Source organism: Sarcophilus harrisii, chromosome 2 (assembly GCF_902635505.1).
Source record: "Sarcophilus harrisii chromosome 2, mSarHar1.11, whole genome shotgun sequence".
NCBI classification, from domain to species: domain Eukaryota; kingdom Metazoa; phylum Chordata; class Mammalia; order Dasyuromorphia; family Dasyuridae; genus Sarcophilus; species Sarcophilus harrisii.
In genome coordinates this window covers 627816478-627834609 of record NC_045427.1, presented here as the reverse complement: position 1 = coordinate 627834609, position 18132 = coordinate 627816478, and the positions used below count along the sequence as shown (strand labels likewise).

The 18132-nt window shown below is 33.7% G+C and overlaps 1 protein-coding gene across 5 annotated transcripts in view; it reads left to right on the top strand.

Moving 5' to 3' along the window:
- Nucleotides 1–18132, top strand: part of WAPL (WAPL cohesin release factor) — an 85540-nt gene that overhangs the window by 42893 nt on the left and 24515 nt on the right. For all 5 annotated transcript variants that reach the window (XR_004232566.1, XM_031956737.1, XM_031956735.1 and 2 more), the window contains 3 exons: nucleotides 15944–16039; nucleotides 17279–17431; nucleotides 17732–17868. Coding sequence is in view for 4 of the 5 variants with exons in the window: in XM_031956737.1 (XP_031812597.1) it covers nucleotides 15944–16039; nucleotides 17279–17431; nucleotides 17732–17868 (386 nt within the window). In the remaining variant the exon portion in view is untranslated. The remainder of the gene's footprint in view (nucleotides 1–15943; nucleotides 16040–17278; nucleotides 17432–17731; nucleotides 17869–18132) is intronic.

The window sequence follows — 18132 nt, the reverse complement described above, 5'->3', positions numbered from 1 at the left end:
TTTTTCATTCAAATTATTGGGGTCATGAGTGAAAGGTAGTTCTAGTATCTGTGGGAAAGTTAGAAAAGTGAGGGTAATGCTATCATTTATGGAGGATTTCATTATAATAAAGGCCAGTTCAGGAGCTAAGAGGCGAAAAGCTCACTTAGAACTGGAGTGAATTGGGCGTTATGAGCCATGTTTTTCCCCTACTTTATTCTAATCTCAATGTGGCCACCAGTTACTTTCTATTTACTTTGTATATATCACAACATGTCATTTTAGTTTTTTGTGATTTCCTATCTTGGACTAAGCTAGAAGATGGGCATGGTTTTTGTATTTTTGCATTCCACTGTGTCTCCAGCATGTGATATAGGAAGCATATTACTGGTGGAATTTTGCTGGGAGATGGAGACTATTTTATCTGAACTTGGAAAACTGAACAGTTTTTAAACAGGCCGAGTTGTTCATCAAGACTAATGAGTGAATATTATAAGAAGAGATATTGGTCAGTAGAAGACAACTTTTCTTAAAAATTGGGTTGTTAGAAAATATGACATAATGAGATCCCAGTTACTAGTCTGATTTCAAGCAGAGGCTGAATTATTGCTGACATGTCAAGTAAACTGTTAAGAACAGCAGCAGGATGTAAAGCAATAAATACTGTACTATACCCTGTTTAGACAATAGATAGAATAATTGTGTCATTCCAACTTGCAGATTTTAGAAAAGACTTAAGCTGTTAAATTGATCAGAGGATTATACCTAGTCTCTTGGCTGATCTCCAGAGCCTTCCTCCGAAGATAACTGCAAAGCCTGTTAGTTTGTTTGCCTAAGTCTCTACCCTTTTCAGTCCATTCTGCACTTAGCTGTCAGTCATCTTCCAAAAGACCCATGTCTTTTTCTCACCCCCAATTCCCGAACCCTGCCACAGAAACTCCAGTGACTCCCTGTCACTTCCAGGATCATAACCTCCCCTTGTATTTAATCATGAATCTAGGTATACTGGCCTCCATCTCCATATTCCATACTCCATCTCCCAGCTTCAGGATTTTCACTGGCTGGCTCCCATACATAAGAGTTCTTTTTCCTTATCTCTGTTTAAGGCATCCTTCAAGGCCCAGCCAAAATTCTATCATCTGTAGAATGCTTTTCTTAAACCCTCTTAATTGCCATTTTATCTTTTATGCAGCTGTGTTTGTACAGGGCTATTTACATGTTGTCCCTTAGTTTAGGTTTGAAGCCTGTGACAAGCAGAGTATCTTTTACCTTTCTTTATATCCTCATGTGCCCTATTGGCACGTAATAGGTGCTTAATAAATGTTTGTTGACTGACAAAGGAAGTTAAACAACATAATGAAGGTATTTTAAAATATCCTTTGGGAAGATATGTCTGAAAGACCTTGTGTAAAGTTGAACCTAAAAAGGAGAATTTGGGGAAGACATGAAAACTTCCCGGTATTTGAATAGCTGTCATTTGATAAAAGAATTTGATTTAATGGTCCTGAACACAAATAAGAGATGTAATACTAAATCACTGCAGGATAACAATGTAAATGGGAGGGTATCTTAGAATGGAAGAAGTATTGAGCACCTTTTTTTGCTTTTTTAAGGTATACGGAAAGGTACTAATGGAAAGGGAGATGCAGATAATAATAACCAGCATTTATATTGTTTGCAGAGTACTTTTAAGAATATGATCTAATTTGACTTTACAGCTATCCTTGGAGGTTGGAGCTTTTATTAGCACCATTTTACTGATATGGAAACTGATAAATTAAACATGTCTAGTAATTAATTGTCTGAAGCTGTATTTGAATTCAGGTATTCTTGATTCCAAACATTGAAATCCATGAACTGTGCTACTTCTGATGTGATGTGATAAGACCTCACACTGGGATTGTGGCAGGGGAGAGAAGGGAGCCTGCATGAAAGATAGATAAAATGGACAGATCTTAGAACAAATTGGAAGTGGGTATTTGCAGGTCGAATGGTTCAGAATTTTCTGTAGGAGACAGCCCAGAAGTTAATAATAATCCCTTAGTAAGAGTGAAATTCTGCAGACTCTGAAAACTCTTGAGGAGAAGCAGTTGTCTAAAGAAATCAGAAGATGGTATTAATATAACCAATAATGAGTGCAAAAGTATGGCTTGGAAATGTAATAGTATCAGGAATATTCATGTTTGGAATAAGTGGGGTTAGGGAAGGAATCTAGAGGCCTAGATTATGTAATCTGCCTCAGTTCCTGGACTCAGAATTTTAGTGAAGTCTCTGGGTCTCAATTACCTCTAAAATAATGACGTTATACTGGTTGATCTCTTAAGATTATTTTTAGAGCTAAAAATAAAATGTCTAAATTATAAATAATTTTGTAGGACATAAAAAAAACAATACAAGTATCATGTGCCTTCTAAACAGAGAGCTGTCATAGATTTAAAATTGCAAATATTTAATGAAACCTCCTAAGACCCTAGAGTACTGCAGCTTATTGAGAAGAAATGTTGTTTATTAAACCAACAGCTTATCAAGTTATAAGCAATTAGTGAACTTCAATTCTGGCAGATAGCCATTTGTGTGACACAGTCATAATGTGTCTAGCTTGAAATCATATTTCTCTTCCTAATACCATATAAAGTTTGTTTCTGGTTATCTAGAATCCAAACATGTAAGAAACAAAACTAAATTTCTTCCTCCATCCACCATGTTTATTTTTAATTTTAAGTTTATCTTGTGTATGAATACTTGAAAAGCTGAAAGTGGTTGATATATGAAGTGTAAAAATGTAAAAGGAAAAAATCTGAACCTCAGTCCTGTTAAGAGAACATTGAATACCTTACAAGATAAGATAAATATAGTTCAGACCTCTTTTTCTCAAAGAGCTTATATCTTGATCCCCATTTCGGACTCTTGATTATTTCACTCACTTTCAGTGACTTTTCCTCTTTCCAGAATAATTTAATCCATCCACCTACTTCCCATTATATGGTACATTCTCCCAACTTTTATCAGAGACTTTATACCTGTTTATACCAGTTTATACCTGCATATTTAATACCAACCACTATATCTCTTGGCTTCTTAATGTTTGCTTGGTCCCTTTCTGTTCTGTTCCCTGCTTCTCCTTGCCCGCATGCCTCCCCTCCCCTCACATACACATACACTCCCATTATACCCAAGAATCTCACACTTTAAAATGTCACTACTTGCTTCTATAAAATCCTTATTCCTTTTGTTTCTGAGAGATGGAGATGGAGAGGGCTAAGAGAAAGACTTGAGGAGGCCAAGCAAAAAGGTTTCAAGATTGAGCAATTGGTCAGCAACATGATGTAGAACAACAACAACAACAAAAAAAACCTACTGTATTTCTTAATTACAGAATGAGAGGTAGATTGTTGTAGGAAGAGCCCTAAGATTTTAAAAAACAGGAGTTATTCTCTTCAGTGCTTATACGTTATTTTTGTGGGGGAAGAGAAAGTTCTTTACTTTTTTGTCCTTCTGCTTTATGACATCTCCATTCTTAAGTAGTCATGATGTGAAATTAAAGCATAGTTACTTTTTTTCTCTAGTTAATATTTTTTGTACAAAGTTTGTGTGCCATTTAACAATTAAATTTATCTATTGTATTTTTCCCTCTGTTCATTCCTGCTCCACTAAACGGGATTGCTGTTTGTTCCCATAACATTTTTCTTTCATTTTTTTCTAATATTCATATTAGCAATTTCTATACATTATCTCAATATTTAAGAAAACCATGAGGGAGATTATTGTCCCTACTTTATATTTATAGATAAAGCAATGTGTCCAAGGTTAAATTGTAGGTCATGACTCTAAAGACTGAAGGCATCCCACTTCCTTACTTTGGGAAGAATCACAAAAAAAATTGGCAATTCTTAATTTTAGAAATGGCTCATTGATTTATTAGCAGAGTATCCATTGAAACCTTTTTAAGTATCCTGAGTTATTTCCATATCTTTAGAAAACATTAAGAATTGGCTCATTTCCTTCATGACTTCAACTATTTATTTCTCTTTATTTGTATTAATGGCATTTTCAATTTTAAGCTACCCTATATTTGACTTGCTTTATCTTCATATGTGCCAATCTCAGTTAAATCTCTATTCCTGCATGTTAATACTACTTGAACTCTTCATTTTGTATTTCTTTTAACTTCTCTTGTTATTCTACATATATCCGTGGATATTCATGGATACTTTTTCATGCACAAAGGCTATTTTTACATCTTTTATCTTCAGTGTGATATAACTGTTTCTTTATATATATTGAATTTTTTCAAATATCTCATATGTCACTCTTTCAGTTTTGTTTTCATGCCATTAAATTAAAATAAGCTGGAAAGTAGCAATTTGAAAATATATATGCATTGGAACTTGGAAAGTTAGGATTAATATCACTTATAAGACATGGAGTTTGAAGGAATTGTAAAGATGATCCAAATCTATTCTAATCCCCTCATTTTAATAGGTGAAGGAATAAGATTTGAAGAGTTTGATTTGCTTCTGGTAAATAATTGGTGGTACTTTAAGATTTTAATGAAGTGATTGATAACACTTCTTGTTTGGAAGTTTTCTCAAATCAAAAGCTATTTTATACTATCTATTTAGAAGTTTTAATAAATGCCCTTTTATTTTAAAAAATGCCATCCATTAAACTTAGATCTGGCAAGCACATTAGAGGAAGATTTTTACTACTCTTAAGTGTGTTAAAAAAAATTTCAAAATAATGCCTTCAATAATAAGACTTATTATATCCGGGGCCCTATGCTTTCCCCTAAGTTTCTCTCTGTCAACAGCAGATGCCTCTTGGACATTTTGAACTTGATATCTCAGATACATATGTGTCATATATGCAACATGTTCAGAACAACTCATCTTCTCCTTAAATCTGTCCACCTTCCACTTGACTATTTCTATCAAAGTATACCTTTCTTACACTCTTTAAGATTCATAACTATGATCCTTGACCACTAACTTTCCCTCGCCTTATTATCGTCAGTTGCCAAATCTTGCTGCTTCTACTTACACAGCATTACTAGCATCCTACCTCTTTGATCTCTACTTAATGAGCTAATTTATTAAGCACAGCTATACTATACTAATTGCTGGGAATACAAATACAAGAAAACAAGATACTTAGTGCCCACATGAAGTTTTATGTCGGTTCTTGTGGAGGAAGATAATAAGTAGAGAACTGGAAAGAGATTTTAGAGCATGTGTAACAAGGCATGTTTTCAGGATTTTAGCTGAGAAATAACATTGGAATCATTGGTCTAGGCAGGGAAAGGTGAAAACTTACATATTGACACCCAGGCTATTCTAAAGATGAATCCATGCTTCTAGTGGGATAGGGATGGATGTATAGATGAATAATCAATTATTTAAGCAGTGGGATAGAAATATAATACACTTAAGATGCTTACAATTTAGTGGGGAACAGGAAAAATTGCCAAAAAGAACATGGGCAGAAGTGACCAAAGTCTGGAGTAGTGAAGAAAGTGAACGTGACTGGCCTAGACTCTAGTTGAATTCTGCTTTCTTTCCTAGCCAAACTTCTTTGTATTATCTACTTTGTATTTGTTTATTCTGTTTATAGTTTGTATATTATTCTCACTTGTTTTTTCATTTAGAAAGTAAGTTGTTTCCAAGTAGGGATTGTGCATTTCTGGCATACAGCAAGTAGTTAATTAAATATTTGGTTTTTATGGAAAGGAAAATAATTGTCTGCCATTTATAGATCTTGACTTGTGTATTGGCTAAACTGTGGGTACTATTACTTAAGGGAAGTCTGCCTTCACTACGAAAAGCTCTTAAAAGACAAATCTTACTTGCTTTTTTTGATAGGCTTACAAAAATTTTATACTAGAGGAACTGCACAAACATAATGTTTACCTAGATTTTAACAAAGCATATGATTTGTAGTACTTTGTATTTCTTTTCAGTGAGATGGAAGAATATTAACTTGAATAAAATTTAAGATTCAGAACTGCTTGGATTCCATTATCTTTAATGGTTCTTTGTCAGCTTAGAACAAAGTCTAGTAGTGTACCCTGTAGCATTTTAAGCAGCGACTGAAGTGAAGGCTTGAGTTGCCTATTTTATAAAGCTGGAAGGAAAGTGGGGTGGACAGAGTTGGGACATTTGAGTTGAATCAAATAAGGCAAAATTTAATCTGGTTTTTAAAATGTACTTGATCAATACAAGATAATAGTTCACATTTGTATCACTTTTAAGTTTAAGAAGTGATTCATATATATTACTGTATTTCAAATGATCTTCAACCACCACCCCCTTCTCCCCTATATATTACTGTATTTCAAATGATCTTCAACCACCACCCCCTTCTCCCCTTCTTCCCTTCCTCCCCCCCCCAGGTAGATGTATCTATTATAATACCCTCTTTTATAGGAGACTTAGACTGACATAGTGTAGTGATTAGCTTGTAATTGTCAAGAGACATGTTTAAAACCTGACTCTCAAAAGTCCAATTCTATAGCCATTCATTATGCCATGCTTTTCCTCTAATTGCATGAGAGGAGCATATTTTCTCAGTATATATATCAGCATTTATATATATATATATATATATCAGTATATCTAGATTTTTGTGAACTGCAAGTTCAATTGGTAAGGAAACTATGGAAACTATATGATGTAGGAAGTCAAGAAAACAAATGGCAGAAGTTACATGTATAAGTCCCTATATGTGCCCTTTTCCTCCTTTGCAGAATACACCTAGAGTTTCATCACCACTCAGAAAGGATTTTGATAAAGAGGGCTACTAAAGAGCTTCCAGTAGGAGGAAACTTCGAAGAGATATGATACCTATATTTGAAGGACTGACATGTGGAAGGAAGGTTACCTTAGTTCTAAATATTATCAAAGACTTAGCAAGATTGGGGAATAAGCCCCAGATAAGTTGCAGTTTTTTTAGAGATAAGTTGCAGTTTTTTTAGAGTAAGAGAATTCTTTATTCATTAATTGTGCACACTGGCAAGATACTAAATGCAGAGGAAGGAACAAATTTTATACTGTTAGATCAGGTCCTCACCACTTCCCTTAAGGCTTCAGATAGGTTTATTTACAGTCAGTTAGATACAATTGGTTGGAATAGCTCTCCAAATTACAGTTGGGTTTGATTTGCAATAGTTACAATTAATCAGTTTTATTATCCTCTTTTCCACAAATCAGAAGGTTTGTGTCTTGTGTTGACCCATTGAAGTGGTTTGGGCTGGTTTAAGCCTGGGCCCCTTTGTCTCAGTACCTTTGTTTAGCCAGTTCCTTGTCTCATATGGTAATTGGTTGGAGATAGCTTAACAAGATGTTTCAACCCTCTCTTCATCCTGTTGTGACAATATCTGTGAAAACCTAACATCTTATATTCTGCACATAAGGAGTATGTGAAGGCTGCAGAAAGACAAATTTAGACTGTGGGGGGAAAACTTGGTCCTGACAGTGATCTCAGTGTTATCTTTTATTCTTGAAGACAACCATGACTTCACAGGGTAATGTATAATGAGTTGGATTTAAGTGAGTATGGCTTCTGAAAAATCACTAGCCTTTCCCTTCTGAGATCTTCTGGAAGATTTGGTGAGACTTGCTGTGAGGGAAATATTTTCTCTACTCTTTAAGAAAAGATTGAGTGAGACTTATTGATCATGTAGAAAAGTTAATTTTCAAATGTAAGTTGAAATAAAAGGCTTCTTAAGTCTTTTCAACCCAGAAAAGGTATGATTCTGTAGCAATTGTATGTATGAAATGCATAGGCTTCCTTTTTAAAATTTCATAAAATATTTTTAAAGTATTTCTTTGAAAGTGAAATGAAGGAGGTGGAGAGCTTTCTGTGATCTCCTCTGACCTTCTCTCAAACCAACAGCAGATTAAGCCTCTGAACTGGTATTGGAGTGACAGAACAGACAAATTATCTGGAGTACAACACATTTCCAGAAGAAGATTACCTTGGAAGAACTTCAGAACAGGTCCGTTTCAATCAGGCAAGAGACAGTTTGCCAAAGTCAGACCACAGCCCAAGGAGCTGGGTCTGCCTACTGGGGAATTTTCTGTAAGATTCTTAGTCTACTGGTTGCAAGCAGGTGGTTTAATGGATTTGCTGCAAAACACCCAAAAGGCAATACAAAAGGCAAATTGAGAGCCTCTAAGGTCAGGAAGAACATGGAACCTGGTTGCATTTACTCACACCTGAAGTCAGTCAGAAACACTGGCCCCAGGACATGACAGTGTGGGAACTCTTAGGAATCTGCCTTTTCAAAAATGAGCAAAAGCAAAAGCGTCTGACCATAGCAACTTTTTGGAAAGGAACAGATCTCAACCTGGATTCCCAAGGTAAAATTCGATAAGTCTCAAGGATAACATACTAGTCCCTATTTCACAAGGCTTTGTTGGAAGATTTCAAAAAGGATCTTAAAAGAGAGAAGAAAAATGGGGAAAGAAAATGGGATGTTTGCAATAAAGTTTGGAAAGGGAAAAAGAAATTATCTGAAGAAAACTTTAAAAATAGATTTGATGAAATGGGAAAAGCATTATAACTCTTTACAAAATACATATGAAAAAGAAACTAATTTATTAAAAACAGAATTTGTGAAATGGGAAAAAATGCAATATAATACAATCTTAAAAACAAAAAAACTAAAAAGCTTACCTGAAAAAATAATGACTAAAACTTAAAATTTGAAAAATGGAGGAAATTACTAATAAGACTTAAGAAATCAGTCAAACAGAGAACCAAAAGAAAAAATAGAAAAATATGAAATACTGCCTATAAAAAACCACTGATCTGGAAAATAGATCTAGGAGAGACAATCTTAGGATTATTGGAATTCCTGAAAGCCATGATAAAAACAAGATCCTAGCCATTAACTTACTTTCTTTCTTTCTTTCTTTCTTTCTTTCTTTCTTTCTTTCTTTCTTTCTTTCTTTCTTTCTTTCTTTCTTTCTTTCTTTCTTTCTTCCTTCTTTCTTCCCTTTTCTTCTTTTCTTTCTTTCTTTTCTTTTCTTTCTTTCTTTTCTTTTCTTTCTTTCTTTCTTTCTTTCTTTCTTTCTTTCTTTCTTTCTTTCTTTCTTTCTTTCTTTCTTTTTTAATTTACTAGCCTTTTATTTACAGGTTATATGTATGGGTGACTTTACAGCATTAACAATTGCCAAACCTCTTGTTCCAATTTTTCACCTCTTACCCCCCCTCACCCCTTCCCCCAGATGGCAGGATGACCAGTAGATGTTAAATATATTAAAATATAAATTAGATACACAATAAGTATATATGACCAAACCGTTATTTTGCTGTACAAAAGAATCAGACTCTGAAATATTGTACAATTAGCTTGTGAAGGAAATCAAAAACTAGCCATTAACTTTTTTATTTACTTATTTATTTATTTAATGGCCTTTAATTTACAGGTTATATTCATGGGTAACTTTATAGCATTAACAATTGCCAAACCTCTTGTTCCAATTTTTCACCTCTTACCCCCCCACCCCCTTCCCCAGATGGCAGGATGACCAGTAGATGTTAAATATATTAAAATATAAAATTAGATACACAATAAGTATACATGAAAACCGATTTTTTGTACAAAAGAATCAGACTCTGAAAAATTGTACAATTAGCTTGTGAAGGAAATAAAAAATGCAGGTGGGCATAAATATAGGGATTGGGAGTTCAATGTAATGGTTTTTAGTCATCACCCAGCGTTCTTTCTCTGGGCATAGCTGGTTCAGTTCATTACTGCTCCATTGGAAATGATTTGGTTGATCTTGCTGAGGATGGCCAGGTCCATCAGAACTGGTCATCCTATAGTATTGTTGTTGAATGGTCCTGCTCATTTCACTCAGCATCAGTTCATGTTAAGTCTCTCCAGGCCTTTCTGAAATCCATCCTGTTGGTATTTCTTACAGAACAATAATATTCCATAATATTCATATACCACAATTTATTCAGCCATTCTCCAACTGATGGGTATCCATTCAGTTTCCAGTTTCTAGCCACTACAAAGAGTAGCCATTAACTTGTAAGAAATTATAAAGGAAAACTGCCCTAATGTCCTAGAATCTGAAGGTAAAATAGCCATTGAAAGAATTCACCAATCACCATGTGAATGAGACCACAAAAATGAAAACTCTTAAGGAACATCAGAACTATCAGAACAAGGAAAAAAACGTTGCAAGCACCCAAAAAGAAAAAAATTCCAATACTGAGGAGCCACAACTAGGATTACCTAGGACCTAGCAGCTTCCACCTTAAAGGATCAAAGGGCCTGGAATCTGATATTCTGAAAGGCAAAGGAACTTGGATTACAGCCAAGAATAAACTACCCAGCTAAATTGAGCATTATCTTTTAGAAAAGAAGATGGACATTCAATGCTACAAGTGAATTTCATTTATTTCTGATGAAAGTGAAATGAAATGAGAAATCCCTTCTGCCATTAAAGTTAACTGTGAATGAAACTTTTAAATATGGTTGAGCTTCAACAAACAATGGTCTATAATTGTTGGCAATTATGAGAATCAAATTTTACCTAGTCCTTTGTCTGTGAAAACTTTTGTGCTTTTGTGTTGTGGTATGATTTATTTTAACTTTATACAGTTAATCCTTATTCACAAATTCCATATTTGCAAATTTTCCTACTTGCTAAAATTGATACTTGGAGCATTTTCGTAGTTTTTTGAGGGCATATGCCCTCAAAATATGTTACATATCACAAATATGCAAAGCAACAAAATTTTGGTTGAGATGATGCTCTAGAGTGTGGTCTAGTGTTCCTAATCACAAGAAGACTGTCATGTGCTTTATAGAGAAAGATACGTACTAGATAAGCTTCCTTCAGGCATAGAGTTATGCTGTTGGTTATAAGGTCAGTGGTAATGAATTAACATTATAATACAGCCAGAAAAAAAGAATTATCTACATGAGGCTGCTCCAGAAACCACAAAAATAAATATGATCAAAGAAGGGTTAGAGGAACCTTCCTCTAGGAACATTGGCTCAATATTCCTAATTTAGTATTCATAAGGACTTCTTTACACAACCTAATTACCACAAATGATGAAAATTGACTATACTCATTTGTTAGATTTTCATAATACTCATATGTATTTACGTAACAGATAATTTATAATTATATATAGATAATATAGAAATGTTGTTTAGTTGATCTGCTATCAAGTAATGCTATATTTTAAGCAAAAGATATAGACTATTTCTTAAATAGTGACTCAGAATATTAAGGTTGAAAAGCTGAATTGAGCAGAAATACTTGAGTAATATGACACAGCTTTTTTTATACATTTTCCTTAGCTGTTTCTTGGCCTTTTCTTAATATCATGTTTTCAGAGTTTGATATCCAATAATAACCCTTCCAGAGAGTTACATTAGGGAAAAATTTAAAAATCTTAGAATCATTTAACTTCAGAATTAGAAGAGAACTCATTAGACCAATCCTCTCCCTAGAAATGCCTTTAACATCTCTGATAAATGTTTTCAACTTCTACTATGATGGGAAGTCCTCTGTAATCCTTCTTCTGAATTGTAATACATTCATACTGTAATATATTCTTCCATGTTCCATTCCTCAAATTGTTGAAGATAATCATGCAGCCTATTGCCTCAAGTCTTTTCCAGGATAAACATCTCTCTGGTTTCTTGCGCTGGCTTTTAAATGGTATGGCTTTGAATTTTCTCATCTTTTTTTCCCTTCAAATAAATATATGGTCATAGAAATTCAGTGTTGGAAGAGGGAGGATCCCTAGAATTAATGTAGTCCCTTCATTTTATAAATAAGCAAACATGACAAAGATCAGAAGGGCTCTATTTTTAAGCAAATGGTAATGGACAAAGCTAGATTTCCAGATTTCCAACTTTTTAAATTGTAAGAACAAGCCTCTCTTTTATCTTTTAATACTCTGCAATCTGACGTAAGCAGAACCCAGTGGTAATAATTTTTCTGCTCTTAGAAATTTATGTCCTTTAAACTTTTGGGGTTTTTTTTTTTTTGGCTTTATTTCCATACTATACTGAAGATTTCATTACATTAGCTATTGTCTAACCATACTTCCCTCCATCCCCCCATTTGGCTTTTGGAATTTTTTTTTTTTAAATCCATACTTTTTCCTTATATAATAAGGAATATAACAACACCATACATTTTGAGTTGGGAAGACCCTCAGAAGATGTCTGGTTAGTCATTTTACTGAGGAGAAAATAGACCAAGGGAAGGTGAGTTTTTCATCATAAATTTCACCTGTCATTCGATATCTTAGCTTTCTTTATTTCCTTACCTATAAATTTGAAAAATATTTATACTTTCATATTGTAAGGTCATAAATGGGTATGAATAGGGGTCATAAATAGGTATGAATGTTCTACTAAAAGACCATGCTCAAGATTGACATTGATCTTTGGGTATAATTGATTAGCTAGTTTAAGTTAATCTTTTTGCACCGTCATTCATCCTATATCTCCATTTTGCTTATAAAGCACATCTGAGTTGAAGTAACTATATTATGAAAATTGTCAACTAATCTGGTCCCCTAAACATTTGACTTGGCTTTGTGACCAAAAATAGGATATTTCTCTCCCCCATGCATACGTTACATATCACAAAATTTAAGATTTGCAAGGGACTTCAGGCACTGTCTAGTGCAGACGATAGCCCAAAGGGATTCTGTCCTCTACTTGAAAACTTCTGAGAAGGAAAAGCCTGCCACTACTTAAGAGACAGTTCTGCTTTGGTATAGCTCTGATGTTGAGGTTTTCATAATCTCAAATCCAAATTGACCTCTTTGCAACTTTTGCCTGTTTTTCCTTATTTTGCCTTTGAGACAGGATGTCTTTTTTTTTTTTTTTTTTTTTTTTTTAAGAAAGCCCTTCCAGTATTTTAATACCAAATCCCCTCTTGTTACCTTCCTTTCTTCCCCTCCATATAGTCATAGATAGTCCCCTATCTGGATAGATAACAGATAGAGGAGCTGATAAAAGGAGAAGTTTTTTCTTGGAAAGATCTGGGATCTTTGTATGAATATTCTTCTAATGATGTATGTTGCAAATCATCTACCATTTTCCTATCTATCAAATTATCTTCCATGACCTTCAGTAAATTCCCAATAGAAGATTTAGAGAGTTTGATAGATTTCTTGCTCTTGTTTTAATGATTTATTGTTGCATCAAGACTCAACATCTCTTCATTCATGTATCCATTGTGATATCTTTTATATTGTATCATGTACAGATAAAATCATATGAAGGCATTAGGTATTCTGTGATACTTTGGGAGGAGGGATTGTAAATTATTGTGTTGAGGTATATGAAATTTTTTGATAATGATTTGTGAAGGAAAATTAGATTGTATGATGCCTCTAATTGTTTTAGTTTAGTAGTGGAAATGTTCTGATATTATAAGACAACTTATTTTTGTGGTTAATGGCTTGATAGGTTCTCTCCCTCCTCCCCAACCAAGAAAAAAAAAACCCATATATGAAATCTGCATGGAATTTATTTTAATTTCTGGCACTAATATATTTCTTTATCATTCACCTTCATTTCTCTAGAGATTAAACCCTATATTAAGTATAAGTGCATGTATGTGTTTACATATATGTGTCTTTACATTTTTATACTTTTTATATACACACACATTGAATTTCTCCAAATTTGTTTTTTTAATGAGTTTTCTTCTGTATTTTTCTAAGCTGTTTGCTTTTCCCTTTCAAACTTCTCTGAAGTTCCTCCTGTAAAGTTTTCATTTCTTTTCCCCATTTTTCTTCTCTCTCTTTTAAGATCTTTTTTGAGCTCTTCTAAGAGCTTCTAAGATTGCCTTTTGAGCTTGAGACCAGTCTATAACCCCTTTTGAGGTTTAACATTTGGATATTTTGCCATTGCTGTTCTCTTCTGGATTTATGCTCTGATCTTCCCCATCACCATACTGCCTTCTATGGTCAGAGCTCTTTTTTTGCTTTTTTGCTCATTTTTAAAAGTTGAGTTTTGGACCAAGGGTATAATGGAGATTATCTCTAAGTTTTATTCCTCTCCTCCTGTCCCCCCCGTTTCCCCCCCCCCCCCTTTCTTTTTTTTTTTTTTTTAAGCAGAGGCACTGGAGCCTTTCACTGACTTTGTTCCATGCTGAGGCCAATTGTGCTATGAGGCAAGGTTTTCTCAGTGTGCTGGGTCAGGGACTAAGCCTGTGCTGGTGTTTAGGTAGCTCACAAGTTTGCCTTCTGTGGTTGCCTTGGAGGTCTCACAGCTGATTGTTCATCCTTTGGCTCTGTGTACAAGGACAGAGTAGCCGACACTGTTATAGTTTGTCTAAGAGTACCCCAATTCCCTGTGTGCTGAACTGCAGACAGTGCTTGCCCTTAGGGTCCCCGCTTGCTCAATTCAAACAATTATTCAAATTATTCAAACAAAAATCTTTCCTGCAGTCCTTCCAAGATATCTTTAGCTAGAAAATTATTACACTCTGAATGTGAGTTCTGTCACTCTGAAATCCATTTAGAGGCTGAGGGAAGCTGGGGAGAGCTCAAATAATGTCCTGGCTTGTCTCTGCCATTTTGGCTATTTACCTTTACCCCTTTCTTTCCCCCCATATTAAATAATATGATTTGAAATTGTTGTTACAGGGAAAGTTTTCAAGTGAGGCTCTAATAGGAGAAATATGTACTCTTGACTTTTCCATACATGCCTGGTATTTTGGACTTTTTATTAGTTTAAAATGATTGAGCTATTTAGTATATTCACAATGTGTTTGCCCTTGTTACAAGTACATTTTTTGTTGGACTTGTTTAATGCCTAAAGAGAAAATAACTTGGTTTTAGAAGGGAATGTTCCAGTTTACAAATTATTTAACATTGTTAACTTTTAAAATAACTGAAACTAATTTAAATTGAGAAATTTAAATTTTTTCTTTTTGCTGTTTTTCATGGAATTTGTTTTAAAATGCTATTATAAGCATAGTTTAGACATAGTACAATTATAAAAGGAAATGTGATTCTTCATAATGATAAGAAATCATTATAGAACTTTAGATTATATATAAGTTAGGCTGCAAATTTCCTTTCAATGAAATGATGAAAAATTGTGGAGACAGGAATTTTATGACTTTTTGACATTATTAAAGAAAATCATCAAATCAAAATATCCTGATTTTGAGTGTGAGTGAGTGTGTATGTATTTTAGTATTCGCTATTTTAAAGTATTAATGACTTAAGCTAAATATTTGACTCCAAAGGACAAATTATGAAAATTACATAAAAGTTCCTAATATATATGTGTATTGGGGGAGGAACTTTACTTCCTAATGATTAGAGTTATCTAAAATTGGAAGGAGCTCTCTTAAAACAAGATAGGGTTCACAGATTCTACAAGAAGACGAAAGATTGTCTACTTGATAGTATTTTTTTTCCTAAAGTACAGACTCCATTACAAGTTGGATTTAACTCAAGGTTAAAGGGGGCCTACAAGGCCTATTGTGTTTCTGTTTCTTCAAGTGATAGTGATCTCATCCTTTTTTCCCCCCCAGTGCTGTCATTAGAACCATATTACCTATATTTGTAATTTATTTTCTGTTCATGTAATGCGCAAATTAAAACTGTTGTTTGCAGAACTGCATCTTCTAAATTACAGTACAGTGCTCATTCTACTTCCTGAATTATTATAATACCCACTAAACTGGTTTGTCTATCTCCTCCAAATCCAAGCTGTCCCATATACAATCCTGATCCTGTCAATTTTCTTATATAACACCTACGGTACAGACTTCTCATACTTTAAGAAAAGTACTCACTCTTACTCTAAACCAACACCTACCTTTTTAACACACATATTTTAGGTTTTATTTCCCATAACTAAATTCTAAACTTGTAATACTTTATTGTTAAATCATTAAAAGAGACTTTGTAAGTAACACAGAAATAAGATGCGTTTTCCTTGTTTCATTTTTAGTCACCTACAAAAGCTGTCTATAATGCTAGACATTGGAACCATCCAGAGTCAGAAGAGCTCCCAGCCCCGCCAGTATTGAAAACTCAGAGTGTTGCGGTAAGTAGCCTGCATTTCTTAACCTTTGTGTTCATCTTAAATAGTGGCATAGTGGCCTCATCATATCATGTTGTTTGAAAAATAAAAGAATAGAAATTCTAGCAATTTTTTTTCAATAGTATTTTATTTTTTCAAATATATGTGAAGGTAGTTTTCAATAGAAATCAAATTTTAAAAGAAATTTGGAAAGCTATAGTATAATTCAAGTCTGAAAAAAATCTTAAGAATTAATGAGTATTTTTAGCTTGATTTAGTGCCATCTTTTTAATGACATTTATAATATATAGTTTCTAATGAATTAACCACTCATTGAATTTATTGTACATATTTACATATAGCACCTGTCATTGTTGATTCCATAAAATTTCTCAGACATTGTGGGAACCTGGAGATACTGAATGTCTCTCCTAATTGGACAATTTTTCATTTGCAGTACCATGAGTGGTATTGAAAACAAAGACTTTCAAATATGAAATATTCTGTTTTACAGCATCAGGAATTAAATAATTTAAATTGAGAATCATTTATTCTACTTATTGGAATTTTGTTTTAATTTTTTGGTAATACATTCTTCCATATGGTAAATTATGCTTTCTACATCTCAGTAATAGTGGCCTAATTCCAAGCTAATTAAAGTTGAAACCTTCTGTTTGCAAAGGACTGTGTTGATAATTATTTTGTTCAGAAAGAATAATTCATGTGTTCTCTATCTGCAAATTAATGTTTCAACATTTATAGCAAGATTGAAGCTATTCAGAACTCTTAAAATATGCATTATTCTTTATACTTGCCATTTCTGGCTGAGGTGTGGGGTTTTGTTGTTGTTTGTTTTTTGTTTTTAAATAGGCGTTATCTTTTCACCTTCCTTTCAGCTTTCACTTCTTCATACAGTTGATATGTCTTTTCTATGGCAGCTCTTTGTTATCCCTTCTAATTTGCTACTTCTAATCTGTTATGGGCTTAAACCAAATAACCAAAATCATTAAAATGTTGTGTAATATAAGACTATATAGGTTCTGAGTTTAAGGGCCGTTCATTAGTAAAGTGCATGAGCTTTATGTAGTGCATGGACTTTATAACATCTGTCTTAGTTGCTCAGAGGCCTTTTTTGCTTCCTGTTTCTCTGCTGTGTTCCAGATGGGTGAGATTGCCGGATAAATAAGTTCCGGATAAGTGTGGTGTTACTCTATATGTATGTACATGCTTAGAACAGCTAATTTAATACCTTTTTATTAATAGGTGAGGCTTTCTTCAAAGGAGGCAATTCAGAGAGATGATGGAGTTTTTAAGGCTCCTGCACCACCACCCAAAGTAATAAAAACTGTGACGATTCCTACTCAACCCTACCAAGAAATAGTAACTGCATTGAAATGTAGGAAAGAAGACAAAGAAGTAAGCAGATGTGTATGATTTTGTTTTAGATGAGGAATTTTTTGAATATAGATATTCATTGGCCTTATTTTTATCAGAAATACTGATTTGGTACTCTGAATAGAAGCAATCGTGAAACATGTAACTTGTCTTTCATCCTTCAGTATTTTCTAAAATGTTTTTTTCTGCTTTTGAAGTATTTTATAAATCAATTTATAAAAATTCTGTCAAGTAATATGTTATGCAACAAAATTTTTAGATCCAATGTTGTGTATTGTTAAATTTGTTTTAATTGAAAAAGAAACCAACATTTTCTTCCAGTTATACACTGTTGTTCAGCATGTGAAGCACTTCAACGATGTAGTGGAATTTGGTGAAAATCAGGAGTTCACTGATGATATTGAGTATTTGTTAAGTGGCTTAAAGAGCACACAGCCTCTAAACACACGTTGCCTTAGGTAAGATTTTTATTTTCATATTATTAGTTTGTTCATCGCATTATATATATATTCAGGTGACAAGTATTTCCCTTCAGAGTACTTTTCTTTAAAAGAATAGGGATAACAATTAGAGAGAATTTTTAGTTTTATACCTACAAGCTTTTGACCAATTACTTCAAAGTATGCTGTGATGATAGCAAGTTGCCTGCAAGTTAAATTGATTGGTCAAGAGGTAACTCTTCCAAGTCTTGTTTCTTACACTAATTAGATATGAACAAATAA